General features: G+C 35.2%; 3 protein-coding genes across 4 annotated transcripts; 2 read left to right on the top strand and 1 right to left on the bottom strand.

Moving 5' to 3' along the window:
- The first annotated feature begins 287 nt into the window (after positions 1-287).
- Positions 288-3597, top strand: LOC135074532 (uncharacterized). Its single transcript, XM_063968851.1, has 6 exons — positions 288-747; positions 910-1062; positions 1814-2014; positions 2096-2228; positions 2393-2553; positions 2789-3597. Exons 1-6 carry the CDS (start codon positions 480-482, stop codon positions 2917-2919), a joined length of 1047 nt encoding a protein of 348 aa, XP_063824921.1. The 5' UTR covers positions 288-479; the 3' UTR covers positions 2920-3597.
- LOC135074533 (uncharacterized) lies at positions 3280-20228 on the bottom strand. The gene is made up of 5 exons (XM_063968852.1): positions 20027-20228; positions 5949-6193; positions 5695-5771; positions 4459-4639; positions 3280-4095 (listed from the first exon to the last, which is right to left on the bottom strand). Exons 2-5 carry the CDS (start codon positions 6133-6135, stop codon positions 3995-3997), a joined length of 546 nt encoding a protein of 181 aa, XP_063824922.1. The 5' UTR covers positions 6136-6193; positions 20027-20228; the 3' UTR covers positions 3280-3994.
- Positions 18238-27256, top strand: LOC135074529 (uncharacterized). Of its 2 annotated transcripts, XM_063968848.1 has the most exons (6): positions 18238-18254; positions 19789-19863; positions 22328-22474; positions 22883-23079; positions 25803-25961; positions 26179-27256. In XM_063968848.1, the coding sequence occupies exons 2-6, from the start codon at positions 19852-19854 to the stop codon at positions 27254-27256; spliced, it is 1593 nt and encodes a 530-aa protein (XP_063824918.1). In that variant the 5' UTR covers positions 18238-18254; positions 19789-19851. The 2 variants fall into 2 exon arrangements, with proteins under 2 accessions (XP_063824918.1, XP_063824917.1); XM_063968847.1 differs by lacking the exons at positions 18238-18254; positions 19789-19863 and adding an exon at positions 21406-21679.
- Positions 27257-27300: the final 44 nt, after the last annotated feature.

Below are 27300 nucleotides of genomic sequence, written 5' to 3' on the forward strand. Positions count from 1 at the left end.
CATTCCAAACTCATTATGCCAAATTATATTAATATATGATATCAAAACGTTAAAAAGTTTGGCTGTACACGAGCACGTACACAAGATGTTGTTCTCTTTTATGAAATTTGTTAGTACTAAGGTTGAATTATTAAATAATCACTGTTAAATGTGATAAATTTATCACTTTTACCGCGACTGTCGGTAATTATTCATAATAACCGGTTATTATTAATAATTTTCAATTTATCACATTAACTGTCATCTGTAACATATACATACCTATAGTACAGTATTCTTGGGGGAGGCCTTTGTCCATCAGTGGACGTCATTTGGCTGAAACGAATGAATGAACACGATAACCTATGACGATTAACATGGGTTAGTAATAGAAAAGAAATTAAAAAGAATCGACGATATAATTGATTTCCTTGGTTCAACCGTTTGTTTCAAAGCAATAGTTACGTGTTGTCTCACTGCATTGTAGTACGTAATAAGAAATGGTGACCTTTAAACATTTAGTATCATTAATTTATACCATTGACTTTGTAATAAGTGTAAAACGTGACTACAAAACAATTAATACAGTCAATTTAAACTACACGGGAGAGAAATTTCCCATTCAATTCTTGGATCCAGATCAAGCTAAGTCTACGTTACGAGATCTAAATTTGTATATAAATAATTTACGAAAATCTGTAAAATATTTTGGACGTTTTCCGAATTCAACAGATTGCAATGCTGCCGTATGTTTGTTTTTCTCAAAATGTAAGTGGCGGCTGTGCAAAATATACTTAAACGCTTTCATTAAATTAAAAGACACCCGACTAACTTATCTTTTCTTTCGTCAACAAGTAAATTATACCTACGATTGATTTAAATGATTTTTACTTACCTAATTGTTAATTAAAGATGCGTTTAATTTCACAGCACTTTTGAGAAGGACCCTACTTGATTATCGAAGTAAGCTGCAAAGTTCTCATATAGAACATATAAAGCAAATAATAAACGATGCGGAAAATATTGTGTCACATTACATTTATCTCAATGCCTTTTACGATTGGACAGATCTTGAATTCAGGGGTGAGAAAAATGTACCTATAAAGCCAAAGGCTGTTATGTTTACTTGTTTTAGACTGTTATACAGCTAGTAGCTGTAGTAGGACTTGTTTGTGATAGGTAATTAAAATAACCTTTTTTTACTATCTTTACAAAAGTGTTTCAATGGTTCGCATGTGCACTGTAGGCTGTTAAAAGGACTAGATATATGTGTTGTCCATTAACATCAATAGCAGTTTATTTGTCCACAAGTACTACTCTTATTTGCTTTAAACTGAACATGAATGTGAATGTGATATTCTATTACACTTTTCCCCAAGCCTGTTTTTAGTTGTTCATGGTGGTTCTGTACATGATGCAGAGGAAAATATTATGCCTGTACCTGAAAGTTCCCTTCAAAATATACAGATATCAGAGTGTGATGATTGCAGTTCTAGTGATAGTGAATACAATTTTAATTTGGACAATTATTTAACCTTTCGCAAAAAATAAGAACATGGGCTATTGAAAATCGTATTCCTCATTCCGCTTTGAATAAATTGTCAGGCATAATAAACGAATTTAAACCGGGAACACTACCGTCTGATGCTTTAGGTATTCATACTTGACTATTAGTACCTGGGCTAGGCGATTTAACGGACATTAATAATTTTTATTGCGGATCTCTAAAATTTCAGTACTTGAAAGAATTAAATTATTACCTACAAACTATTTTTAAGCAGAGAGAAACTATTTTTAGTGTCCTATTGAGTATTGACATCTTACAACATTTCAGTATCAAAACTGTTTCAAGACGATACTATTCTGGTAAATAGCATTAGTGAATTCAACAGAAATCGCTTAAATCCCTGGGTCCTAAGTAATGAATTTATGAATGAGCACATCAAAGAAATCGATGAGGGGACTCTACCCAAGGAAAAGTTTGTAGAGTTTGTGCAAGCTATGTCAGAGTACTTTATAAGTTTGGAAGATTCTGGTAAAAAATGTTTTGTTTTCCATTAACAATAAAGTTTATGGGGTGGTTGCTACTTAATTAATTGAAAAACTATATTTACAGATAATTGTATGTCTCAAGTCGCGTTTAACCGAGAGCCATATGATTTTACTTCCACACAACAATGTCTAGTAGACGATTTTTGTGAGCATCGTATACTTTCGCCACCATCTGTTGCTTATTCTTTAAGTCATCGGTAAGACAACACAAAATATCATATTTCTGTAGGTAATTACTCAAAAGCTCGGAGAGTAATTATCTTTGATTCGCACATTCATTTTATCAATAGCTCATCATTTTTCATCTTCTGATTTTATATTTACGTATTAGCTTAACGTGATTGGAATATTTTTCTTGCAGATTGCTCAATATATTTTTTCGCTTGAAAATCAGAAAATGCTATATTAAATCTGAAGAAGCTGACCTTAGAGAAATTGATAAGTTGTGTGCATTTATGTATCGAGAGGCTGTATACCTAGCACGAAGAGGATTTTTCGTCAGGGATCTATTTTTGGAGCATAGTACGTACCTACTCTGCTTTGTTGCTTACGCCACTGTAGTCTATGAATTATGGGAAAGAGGGTCGTCTCATAGTTAAGCGGATTTTCAAGCTGAAACTGTGAGAAACTTGGTACAAAGATTATTGAGTTAGGTGTTTTTCAGTTTTATTTTTGTCTCAATTTAGCCATGCCATTTCGATGTTGATTTTAGATCTACAAAGATAGACAAATAACTAATTCATTTAATTCTTTTCAGTCGCATTGTGTGCAATGATGGGGTATGAGGAGTTTCACCGTAAGCACTGGTTTACTAAAGCACTAAGCTGGGTGAATGAAGAAGGCTGCATGAAAGAATTTCGCAATTTTGAAATTAATCGGACCAGATAATGCGAAATAAAAATAGATTTAATTATCAAGATAAAAGTACATTCTTGAAATGGCGTTGTAATGTGTTACATTCTCTTTGCGATGACCATCCGAGTGCTCTCTTGATGGTTGTTTTAAGTCATGCTATAAGGCACACAGTGCATTTTATGCTGACGTAGAATTAAGTAGGTCAATCCACGTAAAATGTTCATTTATTAATAGGTACTACGTTATTTCATTTGTCTTTAACTTACAGTTTCATTTTGTGACCTTCCTTACTGACTAACGTTTACTGCTAATGATCAGACACGTTACTATTTTTTCTGCTATAAGAGATGATCGGAAAATTGTTATGATTCTTCGTTGAATAAAATTTCAGTGTTATTATAAGTATAGACATTTATTATCATCATTCAACATTCAATGTAAATATAAAAATAAGTTAATAACAATTAAATAAATAATAATGTAACCTACCTTATTACTTTTTATGATTAAGTTGTGTAGACTACCATTGAAGTGTTAAAATATTATTACTTAGGGAAATATCTTATTTGTCAAAAATTGTGCTTGTTTTGTTGAATTGCAACAAAAGCCCAAGAGGCACACATGAAAAAGTAACCGATTGCAGAAATTACTCATACTTATTTATTGTAAATATAATTCCCTACTAATAAAGTCAACCCATGACATTTCAAACTAATTATTTACTCCAAATTACCTGAAATTACCGTGTCGTCCAAATAATACCTACCTACCAATTAAGGACAAGGCTTATTTAGTAGTTATTATTAAAATCCATAATTCGCATTATTTAAAATTTATTACTGTTTAACTGAGTATCGGAAAACTTAACTAGGATTTAACGTTATAGGCAGTTTATTTTCGTAAAAGTCCCTTAAAAATCAAATCATTGCTAATTCACTAAGAATTGGCATAGATATGGCTTAAGATTCTATTCGATCGAGAGGTGATTCATATTAAAACATACATCAAAAGACATAGATTAAAATTATTCAGAACTCTCCTCCTGTTAGCGGTGATTCATCGCTAGCACACATTATAAACTAGACTTCTAAAAGCTAAAACATGTTTTCTATCGTCTGTAGGGCGCTTTTCGGTATCTGCCGCGCTCTTCTTCGTCACGGACGTCCAGGTAATGACTGAATACCACCGCCCAAAGGTACAGGTACACACCTGAAAATAATCATTGGGAATATTAGAAAAATACATAAGTTAAGCAAGCGACGTAAAGTGGAAATGTGTGTAGAGTCAATACTTTTTATTTACAGAATATTATTTAATACGAGTAACAAAGTTAAAACATTCAGTCTTCAGTAGGTTATCCAAGTGCAGTAGTACATACAAATTAAGACTGAAATACTGAAATTTCAGATTGAATTTAGCTCCAACATTTCTACTGAAATGGATTTATCATAATAATTATTTAAGTTCATCTGCACCGTATATAGAACAACAATTAAAGAAGTAGATTGCTGCTAAAGCATCATCATCAATATAAAAATACGTCAATTAAAGTAAGATAAGTAAAAAACTTACATAAATAAATGATTCCTCCCACGAGAATGATCGTGGCCAGTATGTTGTAGTTGTACTTCTCCTCCTCGTCGTTGGTGTCGTGGATGTAAAAGGAGATGGAGGTGTGCAGGACGCTGATCAGCAGGCCGATAGCCAGCACGATGCCCAGCACGACCCACGGCAGCATCATCCATGATCTTCTCTGAATTAGTGAAAGAAAATATTAGAGAAATAATAAAATCTTCACAACGCGTATAATATACATAACAAGGCAGGTATTGTAATATACGCCGTATATTGCAATATCTACCTTGTTATACATAATGGAAATCTTTACGATTTCTACAACTGTATGTAAAGTTATTAACAAATTACACAAATAAGAATCGCTTTTCCATTAATTTGCGCCTACGCTACACCTTGACAATAATCTTATTCAAGAGTAGGTGCATACTAGAGCTAGAGTGTTTAATAAGTATGATTTTTTATGTCTGTTGTTTCTATAAACTTGATGATTTTGATTTCAAAGGACAATGACCAAAAGTGGTCCAAATGTCCACCACTAATGAGACCTATATTGGCTTATAGTCCATTAAATAGAGATTAACTTTCAGTATGGGACGAAAAAAAAAGAAGCTGTCAGTAAAAAGTTATGACTGTAGGAATAATTGTAGTAATTTACGCGATAATCTCAGGAACTACTGGTCCGATTTGAAAAAATATTTTTGTTATGGATAGCCCATTTATCAAGGATGGTTTTAGGTTATATAACATCACCCTACAACCAATAGGGACGGACGGAGCACCGACCACCCTATCATAATTCCAATATTGTTGTCTTTCTTCCGAGTTTATTTTTTTTCTTTTAGTGAGAATCTAACACGGCACACTAAGCGACATGACATAACATGCATAGATTAATCCAAAAATGTGCGATGGGTAGAATGATATCAAGAACATTTTTCAGATGAAAAGGTAAAAAACATGATTTTTCATTCAGTCATAACTTTTTACTGACAGCATATTTTTGATTCCGGTTTGGTTATAATGAATCAGTATTTAGTAGACTATTTTACTACATAAGTCTCGTTAGTGGTGGACATTTGGACCACACTCCATACATTTTTGGTCATTGTCCTTTACTTTAAACTTACCGAAAATGACGTCTGAGATTGCAATTAAAATAAAATATGGACTTAAGTCATGATTGTATAATGTGAAACATTCAGAGATAGTTGAAAATTATTCTGTTCTTACCTTCTGCACAGCAACAAACAGAAGAATGCAGATCAGGATGGTAAAGCATAAGTTGATAGTTAATATTATTCTCGGAACTGGAAAGAGACAAAAATAGATTTAATATTGCCTGACCAAAACATTAGGTACCTAAAAGTTGGTTAATTATCCAAACATATTGGAAAGTTAATTTTATCAACATAATCAGAGTTAGGTATATTGACAATAAATTAGCAATTCATTGACACAAAAAAACAATATAAAAGTTTACATACTGTCTAGAGCTAGAAGCTTCCTATCAAAGTCTTCGCCGAAGATAAAGGTTTTGAACGAGACCCTGTGCCTCTCCACGGCCCATACGGTGATGATGGTAACTATAGAGAGCACTACGCCCAGTACCGCCGTGATCAGGGTACCCGATCGCGTGGACGCGCAACAACAACACTTCTGGAGGCGCTTCATGATGGCTGGCAAGGTATACTATCAGACTTAAGGGTTGCGTATCACCGCCGCATGTCCTCTGAAACAAAAAGAAAGAAGTTTAGGTAATGTTATAAACATATTATATTTTGAAGCTACGATAACCGAACGGTGAGGGGTCGGACTGGCCGACTCTTGATCCGGGGAACACGGGTTCGGTCGACTATTGTGGTGAGCTCACTCGTGACACAAGCATTAGCTTAGTACGAGGGGCTATAATATACAGGCTGGAAACGATAAGTGATCTCACTCGATTATTTCTAAACTATACAAGATATCGAAAAATAGGTGATTGATCCTGAAAGTGCTTCACGTGCTCTTTCAAACGGTGCCAGTAACAGGTTACAGAATTAACTGGATCTATCAGAAAATTCAATGTTTTCAGGCTCCATACTAAATGTATGCCAGCCACACAATATCAGAAGTGTTATTTTTTTTATTCAATAATAAACACTTAAATTGAACTTCAAATTGCATTCTTATTTAAAATTATTCATGAAAAACATTAGTTTTAGGCTTTACTTGCTATAATATTATCAAGACATGAGTGCCATGACTGTGACAGTACTAAATGTATGGAAACTGGAAACATTGAATTTTCGGATAGATCCAGTTTATTTTGTAACCTTTTATTGGTACCGTTGGATAGAGCTCGTAAAGCACTTTCAGGATCAGAAACCAGTTTTTGGATATTTTGCATAGTTTTTAATATTATGTGGTTTTACTAAATGTATGGAAGCCGGAAACATTGAATTTTCGGATGGATCCAGTTTATTTGGTAACCTATTATTGGTACCGTTGGATAGAGCTCGTAAAGCACTTTCAGGATCAGAAACCAGTTTTTGGATATCTTGTATAGTTTAGAAATAATCGAGTGAGATCACTTATCGTTTCCACCCTGTAGATAGAGCCGGAATACCTAAAGTAGTATTGTTTTATATCCTATTTATCTATTCACGCTCAATGTACAGAGCTACTAATACTAACTTAATTAAATAGCGTATTAACCTAGGCGGTTTCATGGCTAAGAAGCGATCTCATCCAGACAACCCACGTATAGAGGACGGTGTTTGAGATATTTGAGAAAATCATTGGGTACCTACTTTTTAGTTTGTGTAAACTGACTGACTTGAATGTCAAAATATAAAGATAGAGTTCTCGTGTATCTAAGCGAGTATGATAGTGCGAGTCTGTGTGGTCGTTGTGGTGGGCGTCCGAAACTACCCAGCCCGTTATGTTCCGGGCCACAAGTTTGGGTTTCGTTTGCTGTTCACACGGCCCGCCATGTGAAACGCTAGATGTTCGGATACATTATCTCGTTAGACTTGTTTGGATTACCAGTCTCGACACGGTCTGTTTTTATGTGTACAAAACGTCTGAGATGTTTATTTGACTTAGAATTATACGAATCAGAGGACTTAGTAATGAGTACTTACAACATATTTTATAATGTGTATCGCCTCGTGTGCTGATTAACAAGTGATTATCTAAACTCAATCGTAAAGTAAAGAATACGTTTAATCCTATGCAATTGTATTACAGTATGGTAGAGACAGATTATTTAGCTTTGTAAGCTTCTTTTTTGAGTATTTCGTTAACCCTATATAAGTAATTCTCAATCGCCTTTGAAACGTAATTCAAAAGGAATTATGAAACTATAAAACTTATTTAACAATGTGCGTGAAGAAATATAGTTGCTTTTAGGCACATAACAGGGCACAGTCTTTCATTCTGTAAGGTAATGGACATATAAATTTAAGACAGTAAAAACATCGTCGGTGTGGCCGGTGGGCCGGCATCCGCTCACGCAACGAAACTGCAAGGTGTCGGTTTTAGACTTTGTTGACTGAGTTGACGGTGGGCTATTTTTGCTACGCCATGGGGACACCTCATTATTTTGGTTGAAAATAACGTAGGCAAGATATTTAAAAAATCTGCCAAAATCTCTCGCGTCTCGTGCTGAAAAATTATGTAAGTTATAAAATAATGAGTATTTTTGGGTTCATCATGATTTTACTTTGATGTTGTATCACAAAAATACTATTTCTTGAGAGTTCTATACAGTCTTGAGCTAAAAAGTAGTCTCAGGTGTGGCATTTGCACTCAAACCTCGGAAATAAAACCTCGGACAATCAACTAATTGTCCGAGGTTTTATGATCACATAGTTTCAACCATATCTTTAAAATATTCTCAAAATGTGCAAACAAGGGCATCCAATAAATTAATTATAACAGTAAATAGATACTAAACTGCGCAGTTCAACTCCTTGCATTAATGAATGGCGCAATGAAGGTAGATTAACGACGTCATTGTTTGAGTCCGTCAGCCAGGCAAACTCCTGCGCAGTCATCGGGAACTCGGAGATTAACCTAATTTCCTTGATGTACTTCCTAACGTTTGAAGTGATAGTAAAATTGTTCTTGGTGTCCTAGCTTAGAAAAGGCGTAGTATTATAGAATCTGAAAAAATTTAAGAATCATCATAAATGATGACTTGATTTTTAATTTTAATTATGAGTATAATAGTGTCTAGTGAATTTAGTCAGCAGTGCACCAAGTAACCTTCGAAAAATAATACTAATTAGTTACTTAAATAATGAGTGGACTCTAGGTACCTACCCACTTGTATTAGTAACACAAGTCAGGTAAAATATTGTCTCGGTTTCGACAAAAACAGAAAAGTATATGACACCGCGTACCTACAAGTAAACTTAGGTATCTCAAAACCCTTGCAGCTCTATAAAATATTGATTGATCAATATTCATGCTACTGATAGTGTTAATAAAGGACACTGTGAATTATTTCTATTTCATTGATACAAAGTGTGCCTACCTACTTACAGTTGTATCTTGTTCATAACCTAGGGCTACTATTTCTTGCTTCGTTTTAAGACGTTAATGCCTCCATCAAACTATTTTAGCTGCGCTTAAAATTTCGCAATTGTAGTACAGATGATCGAATGCGTCACTCACAGTCCAGAATTAACTGCATTAGCTAATACCGAGCCATACCAAATAGATTTATAGGCCAGGTTGCCCTTTGTAAACCCATTAGATGATATGGATGGTTGCAGGGAGAAATACTCGGTTGGTATAAGAAAGAGTACCATAATGAAGTAGGTATTAAACAACCAACTTTCTTGTTATTCCGACATTCAATTATAAATAAACCAGCTTAAATAAAACCGACCGAGATGATTGGTATCTAGTTCCTTCTAATATTATTCAGTAGGTACCTTTATTGAACAGTATGTATTACTTGTACCTTTAATGTAATTTGTCCCTTAGACCTTAAACTTATTCAAATTATTTATTGGGTAATTTAGCTGTCTCGTTTTAAAACCAATAGATGAAAATGTGTCTTACTAACTCTATCTTTTACCATCTTTTAGCAATTTAGATTAATTTGATATTTATGTACCTGTGTAGTGTGTACCCTGGTATATACATATTTTTTTAATTACCTGATGGATTGTGCCTATTTACAAGTTATGCTACTATGTGTTACACTTATCACCATTTTAGACTCATCAGGTAATTTACCACTACACAGATTGTGACACAGATTTGTTTGTACAGAAGGCAAGTGCAATCAGTGCGGGGCGGGATATGACATCGCGACGGTAACCCTCCGTTATCATTTGACATTGGCCTGACCTAGGGCTGTCATGTGCTCTACTAGCTATATCGGAACTCTACCCAGTGTTGCCCTAGTTTTGTATCCGGGGACCTCATTTTCATAACCTTTCTGAAATCCGCCGATTACGAACCAACTTGCTATGAAGTAGAATATGAATGGTGATATAAAAGGTTAGGTTAGGTTAGGTTAGGGACTACTAATACTACTACTACTACGCAACTAAAATAGTGCTGCTAACCTTTTAAATTCTAGTTCTCTAGGATAGAAATCTCAAGTTTGATCAAGGTTCAATCAATTTTTCCGACAGATAAAGGGATCTGTAGCTCTGTAAGCTATGTTAGATGTTATTGTAAAATGACACCTGATGGTTTAAATATTAATAACGGTAAGTAGTATTTTTCTTGGCGCTGTTGAAAAGCTCCACTGCCAGAAAAATAATAACGCTTTATTTCATCTTTGCTGCGGTTTTTTGTCGGGTTTGCGGTGATGTTCTATCCAGTCAACCCTGAACCGACCCAGTTCGTGTGCTATGGCCCCATTAGATCAGCAAACGCCCCACCTTTGCACTCTGGCTAAAGGACGCTCCAACCCATTACCAATTTGCGAATACTGGCCGTTTAAAGCTTTTGCTGGTCGTAAACTGAGAAGGCACTAAAGTAGTGTCATTATTGTAATGGCTACAATGACAGCAATTTGTGTTCTATCTACATATTTCATGGACACCGCCTAACCTCACCCACCAGTACTCTATCATGAGTGCGTACTATAAAATGTACATTTTCAATAATATGAATCAATAAATTAAAAAAAACACAAATCCGTTTTAATTCATTTATCATATTATCTGAATTTAATTTTAAACCAAACCAAAATATCACATTAGTTTGAACAGTAGCGTTTAAACATACCCATTTTAACAGATTTGTATCGTAAATTAACTAAATACAAAGGCACGCATTATAAATCAGAATGGGTGGTTATCAGAGTCATAACCCGACGCGTGCGACGCCTTCATATGTGCTGGGGAAACAAACGTGCTTGTTACTAAAATTTTAAGGTTTATTTTTAAATGGTGCGAGATATTATTTGTCGCTGTTGTAATACATATATTAAACATTGTGTAGTGTTCTTTGTTAAAGTATTACGCAACGCTTGATGACTGTGGCAAATGTCATTATGGTAGTACGTCGTAACGTGGGCACAACCGTTATGGTACTATTAATCTTTGTTTATAAAGTCACTAGCCAATACCAGAAGCTGTGTCCTTGTGCCGTTTGATTCGTTTTTGTAAGCATTCTTCTGCAAGCAAGTGATGTTAAATCTGGAAAACTAGGCGTTAAGACTAGAAATATAACTGACTCCCTATTGTTCATTAAAATTATTTAATAAGTATAAAAGTTCGTTCGTTTCAGCTAAATGATGTCCACTGCTGGACAAAGGCCCCCAAGTAGTTTTTATTTATTATCTTAAATTATCCTTAAGGCATAACTATTTAATCTTTTCCAATGTAACTTTAGTGACTCTACTTTTGTATACTGATCTTAAAAGCACAGTACATACCTACTGGAAATGTAATAAATATAAAAGGCTCAAATAGAGTTGTTTTTGACTCCATAAAAAAATCTGACGCGGTGCTTCTATTGTAAGAAATGTTCAATAAAATTTAATGACTGATGACTGCCCCAGCCTCAATGGGAGTGCGTCCCTTGATATCGATCTCTGTAGCGACAAAATCATTTGATTAGCCATATGTGGGCGCGACGCTATACGAGCATGCATCTGAGCGCATACTTTGGCTGCATCATCAACCACAGATGCGGTCACTGACCTACTGTTTAATTACCGTATCAGAAAAAGATAATCGGTGTTTGTGAAGTACAAATTAGTTGTCAACCGCATTAGCCACAGAGGAATGAGGGGGTTATGTATGGTATAGTAAGTAAAATTATATCAATGAAAGATATTGTTGCAGCAAACTAGTCGAATTTAAATCTGATAAGGTTACAAGTGGAAGATCCATCTCTAGCTAATCAGAGGTAAGCCTATAAGTAAAATAAACTGAGGATACTAATGTAAATTTAGAAGCGCGTCTCAACTACAGTATATTTGTAGGTCTGTCAATGAACTAGTCGCTTGACACTTGGCACTGTTGGCAGCTAGCCCTCTGGTCATTAGACACACGAAGGCCAACGTAGAAATACTGCGGACCAGACACACAATGGGAACTGTAAGGTATCAAGGTTGGGTCATCAAACGAACTCAGGTCACAGCTAACTTTCCCGTGAGAGTTTGAAAAAAGAACATTACCCTTAATTAACACGTTATCTGTTAAGTTAATTAGACATTTCATTACATTTACCAATAATACATTGATCTAAGAAGGTTCTTAATTAATTTGTATACTATACAACTAGTAAATGGCGCACAATGGTAAATATTATTAAAATACTCGTAGTCAATCTTCCCATAATGGGATTTTAATCAATAAGAAGTACTTACATCTAGTTATTGAACCTCAAATAGTAATAACTTATTTTAGAATTTAAACACTCAGCAACGAAGTAATAAAGCGATAGTACTCAGCATTAAAATGTCCTTAAATATCCTCTTTTAGATAAGAGTCATAAACTATAAGCGTTTCTAAAATAGAGTAAGTAGTTATAAATAGTGAAAAGAGTCATTTAATAAGTGTTGTTGGGAACTTGTTACATTTGTATTTCGTATGGAACTCCCAAGTATAAAATAATGACACCAAACACCATTTAATTTAATAAAAAATTATTTGTATTATTCTTAATCTCTTAATTCTATACTTTTAATAAACTTATAATAGATAATAAAAACTAACAATAGAACAACTTTCAATTTTTCAGTGATAATTTAAATTGAGTCTTTACTGAAAAAAAACTTGGGAAAAGCTTTACTGAAAGCTTATCAATATTATTTACTCTGAATACTCTACTTATCAACCATATCGTATTGTTTTCACATCGTTCAAGCAATCGAGTGTATCTTCGACTAACTAAATCTAAAGTGCATCTCGAGCATCTGTGTGCAATTGATCCGGGCATTCCGCTCCGCTGTGCCCACGCGCGTTCCCACATGCGCTTGCGCAGGGCTGCACGCACGCTGCCAGTCACCCGGAAACTTTAGGAAAAGATGGATTTGGTTTCATGTTACTACGTCACTACTACACTTTTTTGGAAGCCAATTGAAGAGAAAGACAAGATGTCGTTATTAACTTCATTTTTTGTAGCGCGTTTTATTCAAATTCAAACTGTTTATTACATTATTTCTTAGTTTCTTACTCAATTTATATACATTCATATTAATTCTGTACTTACTTTTATACAATTATACATTTTGAAATCACATATATGGAATATATTTTCCGGAAAAAGTTGTCAACCCTAGCTATGCATCAATGAATTGGGTTAAAACTGAACTCAGAGATAAATAAATTGATTTAGATAACTATAACTATAAAATAATTGTTGATCTTAATGACGTTGTGGCTTGTAAACATGTTTTGCAGATTGATAAGTCAAAATTTAGAATTATGATTGTTTCTTAGTGAAGAATCCAAACCAAACCAACAAAATGCAACTTATTGCTACTGTAACACTGTTACAAGTTAAGCCCTATATTCATTACGGGATTAACTAAACCTAAATCGTAAACATTACTAGATCTTGTTAAGATATTTTTAGTGGACGCCCACTTCGAAATGGACCGCATTCGTGGCACAAGGCCGCGTGGACAACCGGAATGCTAGAGCAAAGTCATTGTCATTAACTAATTAACCGACTCACAGACCTCGTTATTTAACACATTTAGGTTTACAATGAATAAACTACATGCTGTATAATATTCAATTTTTAAGACAAATACTTTAGTTAAGAAATTAAAATCATCTGAGTTTATGGCATGGCGTAGAGTTTGAATCTAAAATACGGTAGAGACCAACTCCAATAATCAAGATTTCAAAGTACAAATTAACATTCAGTGAATATCAATTTAAATGACAGATTTCAGGATTTTCAGGGAAAATTATATTTCATTTATTTTATGCCATTTAATTTAAAATTTAGTTTCATTTACCCTGGATACTTGTAGAATGATTGAGTGGGTAATCAATCAAACAACAATACCTTTTTTGACATTTTATTATACTGCTCTAAGCCTAGCACTTGCTATGAATATTAATTAATCTATTTTTATTATCACTTTGTTGGAGTCATGTATTAACACGTTGAGTGCGAAACCAGGTCTATAGACCTTGTGTGCGTCTCGCTTACCGTGCGGCTAAGAAAATTATAGTCTTCCTTGTCGTGCGAAAGGCATAACTTCAATTGGGTCCGGTGTAGGAAAGTGATGAATATATATCTATGATGTATTCTTAAAATAGAATCCAATGATGTACCTACCTTAATACCAGGTTTTTAGACCTGGTACCGCGCGGAAGTAATAAAATGTCTTCACAATGCGAAACCAGGTCGAAGCACCTTGTACCCTGCGCACCTGGTACCGCACCCCACGCTAGCTTCGTGCAGCCAGTGTTGCCCCGCATTCGTAAGAAACGCACATGTCGACATGGCGTCAAGAGAAACAAACAAAATCAAAACTGCAAATTGATTATAATTCAATTTGCTACACGATTTATTGCTAATTAACATAATGTTTTTCGTGACAAACATTTGAAGTTGTAACTAAATGTTATTAAATAATATGTTTTCTTTAAATATAGCTTATTTAAGTATTTATGCACGTATGTCTTATTTGTAAAATATTTAGACTAAATTATTAAAACATCTTTGTTTGTTACTTTTTTAATTTTTTATTAAAACTTAATTTAAACTATCGATATTTGTATTTCACATCCCTAGAATACCCACTAGACTTCCCTACTTCAGTGCGGCACAGGGTGCATAAGCCTTGTATTTTGAATATAGCTATAATTTTTATACTAAACAAGTTATTCACGAACGCCTTCAGGTGTATGTCAATAAATGCATTATTATTAAGATTCAAAGAAAAAAAACACAATATCTATTAACATGAAGCCAAAAATAAAATTAATATATCTTAAACATTACAAGGTCTTTAAGCCTTGTGCCGCCACAATGTAAGTTTTAATACCAGGTTTACTGACCTTGTACCGAAGGAATGGTAAGTATTAGAAAGTTACTGCCGCAGCAAAGGTGTTAAGAATTAACTTGCCAGCGAAGGCCAGCTCGACTGCGCTCGCGCATCACGGAAGGCATTACGTCATTGCGTCACACACACAACAAACCACTTTACATACTCCTACATCTCCATAAACTGTAAACAATAAGGTGTCCGAGCTAAGAAGACGATAAATAATGCTTTACATTGGGTTTTAGTTTGTGTGTTCGTTGACTTCTTTATCACTTATCTAGTAGCTCTACCAAACAAAGCAGTAAAATGAGTCTGATAATGAGTGATTAATGCACTTAGAACTGAAATAAAACTAGTAGGTTCTATTATTATCAACCTACAAATATTCTTGATGTTAGTTACATAACTAACACAGTGTCTTCATTATGAAATTTTACACTGTTTCAGGGAAAATGGGATGCACCTGCAGTTCATTTATCATCGCCATGGTCTGGTAGTTTTTATGGAGTAAAAATATTGCTATGCAGCTAAAATTAGACAGCTGTTGTTTCTACTTGTCGTATAGTTTTCGTAAGGAAGGAAGCTTGCTCAATAATATGCATAAAAGGGGCGGATGACATCACCAAGAAAAGCACTGTGCCACCTTACGTAGTACGAGTAAATATGGTTCTCACTTTGTGACAAAAAATCTGTGTCCACTTTATGCATGTGCTTTTTGTTCTTTGTGTGTAAGTTACAGTATTGTACCTACCATCTGTTTTAATTAAAATCCAGTAGGTATACGTGATGTAGCCTCGAGGTTGAGTTGTATCGTTTTAGTCATTTTCTTAAGAAGCTGCTGTGCAAGGCAACACAGGCATGTGTCAGAATCAAACCACAACAACAGAATGACATCACAATTATGACTGTTCGCAATCACAGCCGCAATGTCAATGTCAGATTACGCGAAACTGTATTCTCAAGCGAGCCCTATATGGTCGGGGACCTCACTGTGGCACTGGCACTGGTAGACTTCAAGGTCGACCGCTATTAATATTCGCAATGAAAACGTTTAATTTGTAGCTACACCTATCTCCCAAGCCGCTTTATGTATTTGTGGTCTCATATATGTATACAGGGTGGAATTTTGTAATGCCACCTGGAGGGAAAGTACCCTTAATACTGTAGATAGAAAATTTTAATCAAAGAAAACATTCATGCAGTTCTATTTCTTTTCAAAAATAAAGGAATGTTTTCTTTGAGCAAAATTTTCTATCTACAGTAGGTATTAAGAGTACTTTCCCTTCAGGTGGTATTACAAAATTCCACCCTGTATAGGTGACCTTGTGGCTGTTATGTAACATGTGGGTTTATATATTTACGAATACGATTACAAAGAAGAATCATGATTCGAGTATAAATAATGTGACTTCAAAGGAGTGAATGACAGAAATAAGTAACATTAATCTTGAAATTGCCGATCGGTACTTATTACATTTTTTACATTTTAAAAGTTATTCACCCGTGACGTCATCCCTGATGGTAATATTGTCATGTGTAATCAATCCCTTGAGCAACAAAAGTGTGACTCATGATTAATGCTTATTTGTAAGTTTACTCACCATCGAGTCATCCAACGGGATGGGACGAAGGATAAACTTTTAAAGAGACTTTAGATCCTTAATATCGTCATGTCTTAGCATAAATGGTCCTTTACAATTTTAACGCTTTGCTCACTATTTATTTTCAGAAAAAATCCACCCAACGGTAAAATCTTCATACAAATCGACCCTAACTGTCTGAGACTCCCCAGTCAGTATGTCCACTTCTACTTCAGACAAGGTTACCCCATATAGGTACGAAGATTACCGGAGATAAAATATCATTGATGAATGTCGGGCTCGTAAATCCACTGTAAGGAAATGTGCCTGTTTCTGTAGATTTTCTTTCCACTAGGTGATCATTAAGTTACACTATTTTTTAATCGATTTAAAACTGATTAAGTATACAAGTAGAATACATAATGATGATTCATAGAGCGTACATTCCATTTCTGCGCTCAGATACCGTTTCTTCGGGAGCGCAGATGAATGTTAACTATTTTAACGAATGCGATAATTAGATCACTATGAGAGATTCACGTTGTTAACTCTGCTTTGTTTACTCAAATGAGGCATCGTCGAATATTTGTCTGACTATTGACCTCTTTTCAATGTCCATTTAGGAACATGAAGGGAGAGCTAAGAAAATAACCGTTGATAACATTATCGGGTGATACTCATTGTACAAAATATCGAAGGTTAAGGAAGAATAATTTTGAAACAATAACGCTTGGTTAAGGGGGATTGAGACGAATTTAAAAAGTTACTATTTCTTGATTATTTTTCTCTTAGATTTTGTATAGGGCTGATAAATGTAGATTTTATTATTGAAATACTTGAAAAAATTACTGCAATTAACTGACAAAAAAAAGTTCAAGTCATCAAGTCAAGTCAAATGGACGTCATGCGAACGAAGCTTTAAAGCTCTAATTGATACATACTACGTGACAAAACATCTGTAACAATAAACTCTACATTCCCCCTCCATATTAGAGCTTACAACAACGGTAAATACGTTGACACATCGATGAATGGCATGATGATTTATTTACGAGGAGGTCAAAACATGATGACAGAATGAGGTATGATTGTTATTACCCTAATAGAGCAGACATATTTGGTCCCATTTATATTACCTACTTATTAGGGGCATAATGTGATGACATCAAGCGAGTTAAACATATTAATTTATTTCTTCCCCTGTCTTTTCCGAAACTGCAGCTGCCTAAACTACATCGAGCCATTATGTTCATAATATATTAGTTAAAAAACTATGAACTACCTAAGTACTTGCTACAGAAAATAGGAGCCGAGAATAAATCGAATGGGCTTAGAACTACGCTGGTAGTTATAAAGTTACGATATACACGTCCATACACACGCGTCCTTACACTGATGAGCTTTCAGTTTTCATGCGCTTGGGCATTTGTCTTTTGTTTTCAAATCTGCTGAAGATATTAATTATCGTAACTGCAACTTGAATCTTTGCAGATCTTACATGAACTGTACAATTTAAGTGTACATTGTCGTTAACGGATACAGCGTTATCGACAGCATATGAAGTTAGAAAGCTTGGGAGATCGGGGATAAATTAACGGGCGATGGTCTAGGCATGTGGGCCCCACCATATGCAGTCATTCCATGTATGGTCGGGAACGCGGCGTGCCCTCACGTACTCGTCACTGTGACTGCCCACCACGGCAGAACCGTTTCATATGTCACTCTAAGAAATCGCCGTAGAGGTAAACACATTCTAATGTTTATTTATTTAGTTTGTATTGAAATTAGCAATTCGGTTTTGTAAGTTCATTGGCGTTACCACAGTACATAGTGACATAGTGATTATGGAAGAGTTAAGCTTTTTAGTAATTATATGTATAGTGAAACCATTTTAATATGAAATCCGAAAAATGGGCGTCTCCATGCATTCGAAGATGAGTCTCATGGAGAATTATGTTTTTTTTAATTATTTCTTCATCGCTTATAATTTGCAAAATATGAGAAAATACGAATAATACATTGACTACAATACAAGGGTTACTTATTTACAAATGAGTCGTCGTCCAATTTTTTTTTCTTATTTCTTATGACATAGGACTCTATCAACAAAAAGTTAAGACAGAGCCCTACGGAAACTATAATCGGCGTTTAAACTATCATCGGATCGGAATTCCGCATCGCTTCTGTTATTACACGTGTTTCCGCCGACTTTTTTTAAATAAAAGCGGTGATAACTCATAAAATAACATAAATAAAGTATGTTTAAAATAAGAAAGAGGAGGGAACGGTTAAAAACTCGATTAAAGACGATAAAAGCAAACTCAAGCTATACCTACATACAGGTAGAATATGTAAATACATCATGGTTAATCACAAAAATACTTAATAGTCTTCTTTCAACTATTTTCTTCACCAACATTAACATTTTTGATAGTTATTGTTTTTCGCCTTTTTCACTCTGTAGTTCTCAACCATTTCAGTCTGTGGTTTCAGTAAGTAAAAATCTTATCGTAAGGTAATAAAATAGGTTCTATGATAAGGTTTTATCTTTATTACTATATAAACTACCTATTTAGCGATTTTTAACCTTGAGATGTGATCGTGCATCACCTGGAGTATTGTAATCGTGCGTGGGCTCATGACGCCCGCGATGACTTCGACCTACACTATGTTCGACGATTTAACACATAATTTGGATTTTTTAACTAAACCATATTAAGCTACACCCATTAGTTTTTATCTCTTCTACTTGTGCATTTTCTAAAAACATAAAGACTGTTCATAAAACTTGAACTGAATTGAATTGAACAAGAAGAATTTTATTACCTATGTGAATAGCTTATTTGAAGCAGAAAACAAATTGGTTAGATAAAATTAAATGGATGCAGTGTTGTTGTTGTACTCGTGCATACACGTATAAAAATAGTAACCGACAAGCTGTGCTACGCAGAAAGTAATAAAATACAGCATTGCATATCGCGAATGACATCATACTTTTCTTAGGATGCCCTTGTTAGCTTCTTGTGAATACATAATCACATATTTATTTAAGTATATTGGCTTGTTTACAAATAAAATGTTCGTAGGAGGAAACTTTGCAACTTTGATACAACTGAACTGAAAATTTTGAAATGCGAATAAAATTACGAACAAGTTCAGCTTTTCCCGCGCTTAAGCGAGCTCGTGAAAAGCTAAATACTTTTATACCGTAATACAAACAACTAATCTAAGAAGATGTTAAAGCAGAAAGTAATTAGCAAATTATCACTTTTACAGATCGAAGATAAACATGACGAGATGTTGAGTCTTTAGAGAATTATCAAAAATAAACCGCGACTCATGCCGCTCAAGGTAAGGACGCAACCCAAATATACGTAATGTTATTCCGAAATCGAACCAAGGTCTCCGGGACTATATTTTCTATCGTAAAATTCGTATAATTTAAATAAAGTTTTTCCTCGGCTAGGTAAGTAGAAGAAAATATAAGAAAAAAGAAAGGAAATTCGATAGTTACCTCAAAAGACACACTTATTTTTCACAACACAGCACTACACAATGGGGAAACAGTTGTCGCAAAAAGGTCACTGTAAGCTAGTTCGTCTATTTGTCACGACAGCGTGGTTCTTTAGTTGAAGAACACGTGCCGAGCGTCCGCCGGCGAGATCGCTCCGTTCCTCTGTGGCGTGTGGACGGAGGCCGCGGCTCCGCTACTCTACTAATGACGCGTGCGATTACGGCTCTAACCTTTCTTATGGCTGCTGCGGCAAACATTTACTAATAGTCAAACAAATAAAACGCTTCACACAGCACAGAAAACTTGCTGTAGTAAAACATTTATTGGAGAAATATGTCAGGCGCTGAAAGCATAGCAGTAGTAATGATAGAGTGTATAGCCTGACCAGGAACATAAAAACCCTCGCCATGTTGCGGAAAACTAATGGTACTAATTTCTTTTAATGGCAACAGTAACTGAAAACTTCATTGACATGTCACCTTGCATGTCAGTCTATTGCTGTCAAAGTGTAAACAAACTTTATTTTAAATGTGTGCAATTGATTTTGTGAATTAAATTGCTAAAATCTTTTTATAGTCGTGAAAGAAAAGTGGTTCACAATGTGTTAAAGTATTTGTCGAAGAGAAATACTAAGGGTTCGGACAATATTTTCATTGAATAATGTTTCCGACAAAGGTTGTCAAATTGACTGACATGTTTATCGTATAGTACAGTCCACTATGAAAATTAGCTGTGGTTTGTTTCAACTACCTATTTTAAAAATTTTTGTTACTTTCTAAGTGTTGAATTTTATGGAATTGGGAAAGAAGTACCGAGTTTGAAGCGTTCATGAGCAGACATTGCAGTGGAATATTCAAGTTCTGAATTTGATTATTGATGAATAATAAAATAAATCCTACTAGGTCGTTTGATGGTTTCATTTAATTTATTTAAACCAGGTTACCTATAATAATATTTTTTAGATAATTTATGAAAATATCAAATTAGCCAGTAATCCTGAATACTGATACATAAAGTTAGCCTATTAATTTTACACAGGTACGACTGTACTTAGTGTTGCACTATCAAATGCAATTGACGCGCCTCTATGACAGGGTTTTTATGTTCCTGGTCAGGCTATAAGTAACTATGATGCCTGTTCCCATAAAGATAGTTGCTTGTGTTTGGTTGGTTTTAAATAATTGTTCTTATTTACTGGACAAGATAGCGCCACACTTTGCACTGATTTTCATTTATTTCATATTTTAATTAAAATATCATGAATAGGAGAGCAACGTATGGGAATAACACAAAATAACAATTTCTTTGCGTTTGTTTTCATGTAGGTATGTAAAAACAATAAGTCAATTGACAGCTTTCAAACTTGGCATAAAATCCAATAAAAATACACAACAACAACCAAACAATATTTTCAAACAATAAAATGTAGTTAAAGTAACAATTCAAGTTGATTGAATCAAAGCAATGTCCAACCGGAAGTCAAAACGAGCAAAAAAAATTAATTTCAGTTTAAATTAAACAGGAAACATGATAAATATCCTATCTTATGTAGGCATGAGTTTACAGTCTGAAGTGTGCTTGTGGACTTTGCTGGGCCTCGTGCGGACGATATTCGACGCTACTCTGTTCAAAGTCAATGCTAATTTGAAACAGGTGCTTCCTTGCTAATAAAGTCATGTGTTTTGCAAATCAAACTCTTGGTCTTCCAAGACAGCCTGTCTATATAAGTCTAGAATATTTTGTGTAAGATGCTGGTTTGATACTATCTCTACCAAACTAAAAAGTTCAGTAATTAACCCTAAACTTGCATTGAAACGTATTATGATAGGTGCCATAACCGAAGTGTTTTTATGAATGATCCATACAATCTACTCTTCAATCAAGTAGGTACTTTTGTAATGTTCGATGAATGAGTATAGTAAACGATGTCAATTAATCGATTGATTGTTCTACTGAGTTGAACTCGCAAGGATACTATGGAGATCACGCACATTTGTTGTTGATTTAAATAAGTCCACTACATGACATGCGGATACATAATACAGTAGGTACAGGGAAACTCGACCTATTCCTTGAAAAGGGTTGTAATACTAGAGATCATTATATAGTAACAAATCAATTGAACCAGGGGTCGAAAGTGGACGGTTACCAAGTTGTACCGGTTCTTAGATTTTTAGAAATTTACCAAAAAACAATTCGTCAATAATTCACTCTGATAATTGAAATGATTCTTAACTCATCATAATAATATCATAAATAGTTTAAGAAGCCGTCTTACTAACTCATATTTCACATGGGCAGGTATGGCAGATGACCATGCCAGAAGAGCTGTCATTGCCGGTGCAGCGCGTGCTGCGTACCATGATCTCGGGCATTATGCTCGTGCAGTGCTTCACGGTCTACGTGTATCTGGCATCGTACATAGTCCTCCTCTATCCTGTTTTCCTGGTACTTTCTTTAATCTACTTGGCTTTTTTACAGTTAAAGTTAGTATTCTTAACAAGTAGCAGACAGTGTAAAAGAAAGTATAATCTATGATTCTGTAAGCGTCTCGTAAAAAAGTTAATCAGATGTAGATTTATTTTATAGCATGTAAATAAAAAGTTTGCAACTTTTATGCATTAGCTTTGTCTGGTTCATCTAATAATATTAAATTTAGCACGCACGAGGATTGTGAAAGTAAACTAAGTAGGTAAATAAAAATAATAGGGTTAGGTAGGTATTGAAAAAGTTTATAAACTCACAAACTACAAACTTCGTCATCACGTTTTTCCTTCAAATGTCACCCTGACCGAAGTCTAGTAGAATATGTATTGCATACTGTGTTATAAAAAATGTACATATTTTGTGAAACAGGAGGAACGTCCGACCTTAGTTCTTCCGTGGCTTTTGCTGGCTGCGATAAGGAAGCTACTGTGTGAATTGACAAGTCTTGCCCTCGGTCTGGGCACTTGCGTCCTTTTGGGTGCCGCCCGACCACCTTGTATCAAGTTTGTCGTCATCAAGGTTATTTCCATTATGCCTTCATTTTACATGTGGATGCTTGTTTACGGGTAAGCAAACAATGACATGGGTGAATATCAACAAACTCGTTTTTTGCCTAATTCCGGTGGCGAATTTTAATTTCCACTTTCCAAAACTTTTTTGTGGCTGAAATAGTAGTAAATGACTTGTATAATTCAATGTTAAGGTAGAGATCAAAATATTCTTAATACTTCTCGAGTTATGTTAGTTTGAAATTATCGAGAGCCACCGAAATTGTATTCGAGCCACCGGGATTAAGAACCAATCCACCGAAATTGATTTATACAGCGAAATTAGGAATATTATGGACGATTGCCTCAAATTACTTATTTATTTGTAATCAATTAAGTATTATTATCCAGTAACGATGTTTATAAATTAGTAACAATATTCAGGCCCATAATGTGACCCTAGAAAAGCCATGTGTGTCGTAAGAGGCGACTAAGGAATCAAAATACTGGAGGATGGGCTGCAGCATCTTTCCAGGTATTATACCTACTTCCGTACTGCAACTACCAACCAGCCTGCAAAGCATGGTGATAACGGCAAAAACCCTACATAGAGAACTAATCCAAAACTTTCTGACTCTAGTCGCCGGCAGGCCCGTTGTTCTAAACTCATCACAAAGACATCATGTATGACCCTCAAACCCAGAAACCAACTCTATTCCCGGGAGGGCGACCAACTGCCTCAGGTTGGTGTTAGGTTTATCTTCCATAAGTAAAAATGTTGGTCCAGGCTAGTCAAGTTTCGCACATAGAAGAATGCCGAATAAAAGAAGCTCGAAAGATGTCGACTGATGAAGTCTAAGCCACGACCAGTGCCAATCCAGCTCCAAAACCCCCACGAATTTTCAGCTCGAGTGGCAGAATAGATTGCAACCTACAAGGCTACGGAAATTTTAGCTGTTTCAGGACTGTTCTCATCTGTTTTTAAGATTCTGCTTAGTATTGATGTTTTAATAGCTATCCAAGTCCTCACTCTAATACAAAGTGTATTATAGAGGCGATTATGTGTAATAAAATCAAAAGTATGCATTTGCGAGGATCAAAAATATACTACGTTGAATAACGAGGATAGCAGAACCGTTTTGGTAAATGCCTAAGCTGCTAGAAGAGATTAAGAACAGTAATTAGGCTGAAAATCAAGATTATCCCGACACTTTAGCGAAGACATCTTAGACTGTAGCTTGAGCGAGATTAGAATGCCCTGTTAAAAACAAAAATGTATGTACCAGGAGATGATGAAATCACAACTGAGCTTATGAAATTAGATGGAATGCTAATACTAAAGTCCCCTTAAATACCACCATGTTTAGTGGCCCAGAACCCAAAAAATAAGGCAAGGAGGTGGTAATCTGGAATTACATGGACGTCGGCGATGGTCCAGAGTCAGGTGAGGCCTCCTGCTTCGGGCTTTACCGCTTTTTCCTGAAATATGACTGTCTCGCTATCCGACATTCAGTATCCCAGACAACCTCATTTTCGGAAAGACGTTCTATGTAATGCTGCGTCAAATTATGCAGAAGACTGATACTATATTCAGTCATTATTCTTGACCTTTTTGTACTATAAGAAAACCTTCTTCAATTCGGTCGAGACCTGGGCTGTACTACAGACTCTTTAATGGCGCTAAATTGACTGTTGATACATGCAACTTCTGAAGTACTTGTATGATAACTTCATCATATCAGCCCGCCTCCAAGATCAGAACTCGAAACTTATCTGGTTGCTCCGAGAATTAAGACAGGGAGACACCATAATCTCTTAAAGTCTTCACAACCTCCCACTTAGAGGTTTTCAAGCTTCTGAGCTAGAGCGAGCTCAGTATCAAGACAACTTCAATTCACTGACGATATTGTAGTTATGGCTGAGACCTTAGTAGAACTAGGCACAATGCTCCAGAGCCAATAAGACCAATTCTGGCAATAGATTCGCCACCGGAGCCACCGAAATTGCGCCACCGGAATTAAAAAACTGTTACAAAATTCAAATTATAAAGAAAATAATTCTGATCAATAATTTCTGTATGTAGATACAACAAAATACCAAACTTTAATCATGTAAAAGAATCGTTTAGCATCTAAGTAAGTAGCTTTCACTCATACACTTGACAGCGGAATTGAAAAATTTTGTATTCCTGTGCCGCTGATACAAATATTTACGTGTCTACGGGAAAAACAAAACCACAAGTCGCAAGTCTTTATAGCCCGATCAGGAGGACACAGCTGAGTGATGCAGGGAAGAACAACTCTACGTCTCTCAAAGCTTCTTTAGAGAAGTAAGAGAGTGTCGAAATTGAGCCACTGTAATTGCTTTTTTTCGTGGGACAATTTTGAAAGGCTATTTAAAACACTTAAATTATGAAATATGACATTTCTTTCATATCATTTGGAAGACTTAATTAATGTGTTTTATGACTATATTATTCTTAAATTACTAGAATCCCCGAGAAAGAAGGAATAACACAATTTATGAGTAGAAATAGAGTCAGGACACGCCACCGCTATTAGATTTTGGGTCTTTGAAAAATTTTTCAGCACATAAAATAACTACCTATTGTCCTGAAGACTTTGCTATCGTGTAAAACGCTATTTAAACTATATACAGAAAAAAATCATTGCTCTAGTTACATTTCTCCCATCGATTCTCAGCTCCGCCGCGTAAAAAACGTGCTTGGGATATTCACCCACATAAACGTACAATTAGATCAAAAGCTATATAAAGTAGTAAATATATTTTTCTCTTTTTAGTTACTATCACGTCCTAAAAGTGGCATCAGTGTTTAAAACATTCCCCGTAGTTCTTCCCCCTAGCGAACATGATTATGGGCTGGAACTAGCCGTCAGAAGACGACGAACAAAATCGTTACTAGGCGAGGAACAGCTGCGAAGGCGGCTACTTTGTAATGTGTGAGTAATATTTGTATTAGGTACCTACATCACAAAGTAAACTTGATAACATAAAGTTGTCGGTCGTGATTCTTTTGAAATAAAGTCACCGACACGACACCAAGCTGCCGGGCTGTCGATGGGCTTGGCGTGTACCTAGGTACCTACTGTAATGGTGATTAAAATTTTAATAAACTATTTTTCTTTCTAATAAACAAGATTGATATTTAATTTACAGCTACAACGAGCGTCACTCATTGAACCCAGACGTCCTCAGACCCAGGCCCGACTACTCTTCAAGAATGAGCCATGCCACAGACACAAGTGCCGAGGACAACACTAAGGAAGAAAACGATATTATGGTACATCCCCTATCGACTACTTCTAATCGCATCATGTCAGATACGGGATGCTATGACGAATGCTTTGGTAGTGAAGTTATGGTTCCACGCGATTCAGATCGTATACTCGAGCAATTCGGAGTAATGATGCTTCGAATTGGGGCATACATATCTAAAGAAGGCAATGAATCAGCTACTTCACAAATATTAAATTCAGCTACTTCACAAGTATTAATGGAACATAGAAGAAGTAATCATGACTGCACAACTATGCCTCCAGACGACACTGACACTCCACTACTTGTGGGAAATAGCAAAGGAAGAACGGCGTCGTATTTGAGAGATTATCCACAAATCTTTGGCAAAAAGCCTTCTGATATTCCACTACATTCAGATATGACTATAACGCTAACTTCTGACGCGAGAATTTCTCCTTCTCAATTATTGAGAAATCAAAGTCAAGTCAATGAAAATAATAACACCACCGATAATAATAAGTGTTCGAGTAGTAGCCCATCTGACGAAGCCGTATCTGTAGAGACGGAAACTCCAAGTACTTCGAAGAAATTAAGCAACACATCAAATCAAGATGTTAGGGAAATAACACAAAACAAAATACAATCAGGTGTGTCAAGTGAAAGGTCAGTAAATTTTAAAGATGTAAAAAAGAAAATTTCCTTTACACAGCGACTAGCAAATGAATCAAAACAGAAAGAGAATGGAACGTCAGAATCGGAAAATAATAAGTCTATAAATTTAGAAGAAAAAGATAGTTTGGAGTCAATTATCGAAGGTATGCAGAAGCACCGGTCTTTGAAAACAAAATCTTTGAATAAAGATAAAAATGATAACAAAGCCCGGGCTGTTAAATCAAATCAACATAAAAAATCTTCAGTTACGATACTAAGTGATGATGAGGAAAGCTCAGCTGATAGTCTTACGTCTAACAAATCCAAAACTGAAAAAAGGGAATAATAAGAAAAGCACAAATAAATAAACTTACAAGTTTAGTAGTTTTT

Source organism: Ostrinia nubilalis, chromosome 9 (assembly GCF_963855985.1).
Source record: "Ostrinia nubilalis chromosome 9, ilOstNubi1.1, whole genome shotgun sequence".
Taxonomy (NCBI): Eukaryota; Metazoa; Arthropoda; class Insecta; order Lepidoptera; family Crambidae; genus Ostrinia; species Ostrinia nubilalis.

Excerpts from the sequence above, each read along its gene's own strand:
- LOC135074532 (XM_063968851.1), top strand. The coding sequence starts at position 480 with ATGGTGACCTTTAAACATTTAGTATCATTAATTTATACCATTGACTTT. Across the intron at positions 2,015-2,095 it reads TATAAGTTTGGAAGATTCTG|ATAATTGTATGTCTCAAGTC; the intron begins GTAAAAAATGTT and ends CTATATTTACAG. Across the intron at positions 2,554-2,788 it reads GGATCTATTTTTGGAGCATA|TCGCATTGTGTGCAATGATG; the intron begins GTACGTACCTAC and ends AATTCTTTTCAG.
- LOC135074533 (XM_063968852.1), bottom strand. The coding sequence starts at position 6,135 with ATGAAGCGCCTCCAGAAGTGTTGTTGTTGCGCGTCCACGCGATCGGGT. Across the intron at positions 5,772-5,948 it reads GAAGCTTCTAGCTCTAGACA|TTCCGAGAATAATATTAACT; the intron begins GTATGTAAACTT and ends GTCTCTTTCCAG. Across the intron at positions 4,096-4,458 it reads GGGAGGAATCATTTATTTAT|GTGTGTACCTGTACCTTTGG; the intron begins GTAAGTTTTTTA and ends GATTATTTTCAG.
- LOC135074529 (XM_063968847.1), top strand. The coding sequence starts at position 21,554 with ATGATAAATATCCTATCTTATGTAGGCATGAGTTTACAGTCTGAAGTG. Across the intron at positions 21,680-22,327 it reads TCAATGCTAATTTGAAACAG|GTATGGCAGATGACCATGCC; the intron begins GTGCTTCCTTGC and ends TCACATGGGCAG. Across the intron at positions 23,080-25,802 it reads ATGTGGATGCTTGTTTACGG|TTACTATCACGTCCTAAAAG; the intron begins GTAAGCAAACAA and ends TTCTCTTTTTAG.